The sequence below is a fragment of the Corvus brachyrhynchos genome, unplaced genomic scaffold (genome assembly GCF_000691975.1).
Source record: "Corvus brachyrhynchos isolate BGI_N302 unplaced genomic scaffold, ASM69197v1 scaffold48, whole genome shotgun sequence".
Lineage (NCBI taxonomy): Eukaryota > Metazoa > Chordata > Aves > Passeriformes > Corvidae > Corvus > Corvus brachyrhynchos.
Genome location: NW_008240027.1, coordinates 5,086,564 through 5,092,563, shown reverse-complemented (window position 1 = coordinate 5,092,563; position 6,000 = coordinate 5,086,564). Strand labels below are relative to the sequence as shown.

The window sequence follows — 6,000 nt, the reverse complement described above, 5'->3', positions numbered from 1 at the left end:
CCCCGCCCCCCCTTAAGGTTTCAACAGAACATTTTCAGCTTTGGTCCACAGGTCATCGGGGAAAGGACAGGTTTTCACTGCAGATAAACCATTCAGTTCCCTGTATTTATTTGTAGCATGTTTGGGCAGCAAACAGTTAACTTAAAACTTCATACATGCATAATCTTCTATGTACACTCTGGTCATTTTGAATTTAAGGAGCAGGAAAAGACAACATGTAGGTTACTTTTGTATTTTCAGTACATCCTTATTTTTTCTGACTCTTTCTAGGGCTACCCTAAGACTGCAAATACTCAAAATAGGCTAAAAGGACAGCTTGTACCATGATCTGGCCCTATCCCCAGTGTTGCCCCTTGGAGGTAACTAACGATAGTCTCACGGCAGCTTCCTCTCAGCAGAGATGTTGGTTGGAGGGGAGATGTGGAGGCTGTCTAGTCCACTTAACGTGCATTTTTCACAGACACCAAGAGTTTAATGGATGCTCTGTTGCACTTGTGTTAGCTCTCACTGAGATAAGTTTTGGGATTTGCTGTAACAGTTACCAATCAGTATAAAAATATGTATGCTCATGCCCTACTCTATTGTCCTGGGGCCAGGACTCAGGATTATAGGTTGCTTAATTAGTACTTTCCTTCCATTTCAAAACTTCAGGGCATAGACATGTTTAAAATGCCTTTGTAGAAATAACCTTTTGAGAATTTGGTTTATATACAGGTGTACTTCTGTGACCAGTCTCGGAGGATTTAGATGGTTTCCAGAAATCAGTGTCACTCAATTAAATGTGCAGGGGGAAAAGATTCATTGCAGCAATGTAAAATCAAGGCAGCAGGTTTTTTAGGTTTTACAGCAGGTGAACATTCAGTTTCCTTTTGTTCTGGTTTTAATAGTATTGATTTTTTTTAAATGTACAAAAGTAAAGTAAGCCCTCAGTGTATGAGCTGGGGAGTAAGTATAAAGTCAGAGATCTAATTGCCTTGTATTCTTCAAGGACAAAAGTTTTTGGATTCTGCTGTATTTGCCATTTGAAAAAAAACTACACTATTTTACTAAGATCACAGAGTAAATAACAGAAAATCAAAAAACCAAATCAGCTGCTGAAGTGCAATACAAGACATCAGCTCAGCACACTGCATAGCAAAACAGTCAATCACAATGCCATCACTAGCAGCCTGAATGGTAAATTAAAATTTCTCTGGAATAGATGAGAGGTGAATAAACAGAGATATATGTAAATACAAACTAAGTAGAAATATACATGATTATAGATGAGTAAATATGTGGAATCAGCATCAGTTAAGCAAGCAGACTTAATAATTGCTTGTTGTTCATGTCAGGACAATGTGCCAAAGCCTTCAGACAGCAGCTATCATGTCTTAAAAGGCATTTTCTGGGTTTTGAGCACAGTCCTGGGGCTCTCTTCAACAAGGATGGCATAATTCAGTACACTTTCTTGAGGAATTTTTGTGGTGAGGCCAGGTCTGTGATACTCCTTCAAAGAAGCTTGCTGAGGACAGAGCATGTGTTATCTACTTCAGCACAGGCAGTGCTGACCTTGGTGGCTCTGCCGTCTGCCAGGGCCTTTTGGAAATCAGGCTGAGCAAGCAGCAATAGCGGAGGTCCAGGTGTGCATTGTAGTGTCTCAGCTGTGACCTCCAGATCAGCCGGGGTCGGGGCTGGCGTGTCCCCACGTGGGTGCTTGGTGGCTCCCCAGCGCATGAGCACAGCCCATGTCGAACATCGGATGTTGCAGGTTTTGAAGGGCTCTGCTGTGCTGCTGCCTCCGCAGTGCCTCACCACCAGTCCCTCTCTGCTCCGTGTGGCCTCAGCTGCTGGGTGGCTCTCCAGGTGGTGATGACCTGGTCTGGCCTTGTTCTTTACTCTGAAACCGGTGGGTTGTCCTCAGCCAGCTGCAGGCCTGGCTGGTGGCTGCCAGGAAATACCTGCTTCAGTGTGGTGTCTCCATGGGCTCAGGCACCCGGAGCTCCTCATCCCTCTCAGGCTGGGTGCTCACAGGGCTGTTTCTCACTCTTTTAATCTCATTTCTCACAGCTGTGAGGTGTTTTTGCGCCTTCTTAACCTGTTACCACAGAGGCACCGCCATGATGAGCCTGGCTCTGCCATGCTGTGGGACTGCTGTGTCCAGCACAGGGCACCCCTGACCTCTCCTCACAAAGACCGTCTTGCAGCACACCCTGACACCCCTAGCAGGCAGTGGTGCCACATGAGAGAAACAAGAAGCATCCTGGGCCTTTGGCAGTCTCCCTGGCCTGGGACACATGCATTGGAGCAAGGCAGAGCCTGGTCTCTGGGCTTTGTCAAATGCAGGAAGGATTGAATTAGTTCACTTGGTCGAGCAGCTCTGTGTGTTGCCACACCATGCCACACCACTGGGACAGGGGTCAGTGTAAGCCATTAGTGTGGGGTAAACCAAAAGGTAGAACTGGGGTCTGGGAGGTGCCACAATTTCAGCAAAGTCTTCGGGGACTGCTGTTTGAATATTTGAGGGTGAACTGTGCTCCACAGCTGCTGAGAGAGAGGCGCTGTCTTCAGTGCTCCTGAGCTCTGCCTGATCCTGCCCTGAGCCACTGTGCTCCTTGCCCTGCTTGGAAAAGAAGAAAAAGCATCTTTCTGCCAGGTTAGGAGCCCAAATCTGTTCCACAGAGGCTTTGATGATCCTGGAACTCCTTGTAGAGGTTCATGTGCCAGTGTCTGTCTGGAGGCAGGGAGGGGAGGAGAAGGCAATGAGGAGCAGAGCACTGCCCCTGCCCTCTTCAGTATCTGCCACTGCCTGCCTGGCTCAGCTGTAATTCCAGCTGCACCCATAGAATTTAAACCTCTCATACGTTAGGAAAATGCATTTAAAGGCTGCCTTCTTTTGGGATTGCTGAATTTGTATTCTTCTTAGATCAGGGAAGTCCAGCCCTCAGTTTGTCTAGAGTTCAAAGCATCTGGGCTGACAGAGGTCATCCCCCTCTCCCTCAAGGCCACACTCGTGGATGTGTCCAGAATGTGAAGGTATGGAACCACCAGCAGCTCTGTTGGGGTCAATGGTGTTGTATCTTGGGGTTGAACAGGCTTCTTCACTTACTCAGGCTCCTTTCTATGTGCCAGCAGCTGTCTCTGACCCGTTTATAGGTCAGGTTCATCGTGAAGTGGTAGATCGGAAGTGTGTTTGAAACATGGCCACAGCGTGACCTGTGCGTGGAATGACATCATGGGTGGACTCTGTTAACTCTCCCTGTGGAGTTAAATGTTTTAGTGCTTTATAGGAATATGGGATCATCAAATGCTTCTCATGAGGACAAAGCAGTTTTTCAAGATGATCCTCAGATCACATAGTGCAAAATTTTCCCATACAGTGAGTACAGAAGAATACAACCATTCAACCTGGATGCATAGTTTTATCCATCTGAATCTGTTATGCAAATCCAGAAGACACAGCTGTATTTTCATGAAATATTGTATGATACCTTTTTTTTTTTAAATTTTTGCCGAGTCTTTCATGTCTGAATACCACTTCAGTTTCTTTGCTGACTTTCACTTCTAGTGATTAGTTTCTTAACAAGCATAGGCTAGCCTCTGTAGGTTTCCAGATACTTAAACTGTAGAATTTTTATGTCAGTTCACATTTAAAATGAAACTAAAGGTTGTTATTTGTATACTTAAAACCATGTCTGTTGATTTTTATGGATGTGTTAACAGCTTTCAGTAAAAGTAATGTCAAGGTATGGTACATTTCATAGGTTTGGTATGTCAGCTGTTCTATAATCTCCGGTGCTATAACCACAGTACAAACCTGCAAAAATCCATTTATTAAAAAAATAAACAGTAAAAATGGTTCCAAATTGTCATATACCTGAATGAATGCCCAGGAGGCTGGGGGAGCCTTCTATTGCCCTCATTTATAGGCAAGCCAGATGGACTTATTTCAGGAGAAAAAGGTACTCAAGCAGAAACTGTCCTTGTCACGTTGCAGTCTGCACTGAATTTGTGTGGCCGAGGCCATTCAACCTGGATTTGTAGTAAGAGCACCAATTATGTTACAGTTTAGATTAACATGACACGTTCCATGCTTATCTGATGTTATGTCCTCATGGGGGTGATTTGGTTATTTTTCCAGGCAAGCCAACGTTTATGAAAGCTCCTGAAGATCAGATTGGGATTTCTGGAGGAGTGGCCTCTTTTGTGTGTCAGGCAACAGGAGAGCCCAAACCTCGTATCACGTGGATGAAGAAGGGGAAGAAAGTCAGTTCTCAGCGGTTTGAGGTAATTACCAAAAGAAAAAAAAAGCCCAAACCCGAAAATTCGGTAATCAGTCTAATCCTCACGGGTCTTAATTGCACAATAATCATCACTGCAACCTGGGTATCTCTTCGTCACTACAATACAGAGTGTAGAGCTTTAGTGTAAAGCAAGTTTCCTTCCCTGCAGCAATGCAATCTGTAGAGCAGGTGGTGTCCTTTGAGCGTCATGCTGGAAACACACCAACAGGACATCCTCCTTCAGATGGGAGACTGGGGCTTACAGAGAATTGGATGGCAGATAACAGTTGGATCTAGCAATACTTTTTCTGGTTTCATTACCAGAATTTATAAGGCACCTCTTTGACCTACTATCCCCAGTGGGATTCAAAAGTGAGATGCCAAAACACTACTGGAAATCTTTTTAAGTGATGGCTACTGACATCCCTCCCACAAATGTGCTTGGAAGGGGAATGGTGAAGGGTTAATTGATTTTGCTGGGAGCTAAAGTATGAGAGAAATGAAGGGAGAAGAGCAGGTATCAGAAACGTCTTGGGAAAAGGGTCCAATTTGGTTCATATTTAAAATAGTAAATATATTTTCACTGACTTTCTCCACCTTTTTCTCCACTTTCCTTTTTTGGTGTTGGGCTCCCTTCTCTAAAACTGCCCTTGGAAATGTGACCCTTCTACAATTCTGCTGCCTTTCTTCTAATCCCCTGTCTTTGATGTTTTTGCTTTTCTGACTGGAGCACAAGATGACTTTGCTGCCCAGAATGGATTGATTCAAGTCACCAGTTTTAATCATGATTTTATATGTGAGCAGAAAACCTTGATTAAAGCAATCAATTTTAATCTTGTTTTACACTGTTATTTTTCCCTGGTAAAGGTTTTGTTGTGTAGTAACTATTTAAACATTCTAATTTTTAAGTAGACACAACCTTTATAGTGAATTTGGTGCTTGTTGTGGCTGACCAGAGGGCTATGCCATATTATATGCATTTATATGAGCAATTTCATACCTTTGTTCACATCAGTTTGGATACATAGTTTGTGTCAGGAGATAGTGAATAATTTTTAACTTTTTTTTTTTTTTTTTGCTAGATAACTATTAATTTTACTTCATTACTAGTCTTAATTAGGGAAAACTTGGAATTAAGTTTAAATGGAGAAAAAACCAAATCTGATATATGCATGCTAAGTTGTGACACAGAAGAGGTATCCATCATTAGCAAATGAACAACATTTTGGTCTCAGTGTCTGTCTGGCCCTTAGTAGTTGTAGCTCTGTTCCTGTCACACAGTGTTTGTTCAAAGGATAGTGAGGCCAAAAGAGCCTTTCTGCTGTTTCATCTTTTAGTCCTTTTTAGTCCTTATCACTGAAGTGAATTAATCTCTGTAGCTGACTTTGTCTTGTTTTAAAATTTGGCAGTAGCCCTGTCCTTTGTAACGATTTAGCATTTTGTCACAGTTTCATACTTAATTTAAAAATTAATATTTTAAAAAAATCATTATTTTAAGTGTATTGTGGTGATATTCATATTCCTCTTTGTTTACGTGACTCTCTATTAGGGGTTTCTACAAGCTGTTTCTGCTACTTGAAACAGAAGGGCTATTCCAGCATAGGGAGTAACAGATTTTTTTGGTGGTCTTGGTTACCTTTTGATTTCTTCCTATTTCTCCTGTCACTGCAGTGTCTTGTGGTGCATTGCTTTTTTCCTTTCTGTTTTCTCTTTTGATCTTTATGCTGTGGGAAGTGCT

General features: G+C 42.8%; 1 protein-coding gene across 20 annotated transcripts in view; it reads left to right on the top strand.

The window, feature by feature from the left end:
* Positions 1–6,000, top strand: part of PTPRF (protein tyrosine phosphatase, receptor type F) — a 290,739-nt gene that overhangs the window by 88,601 nt on the left and 196,138 nt on the right. For all 20 annotated transcript variants that reach the window (XM_017743501.1, XM_017743496.1, XM_017743495.1 and 17 more), the window contains exon 3: positions 4,121–4,266. In XM_017743501.1, coding sequence (XP_017598990.1) covers positions 4,121–4,266 — 146 coding nt within the window. The remainder of the gene's footprint in view (positions 1–4,120; positions 4,267–6,000) is intronic.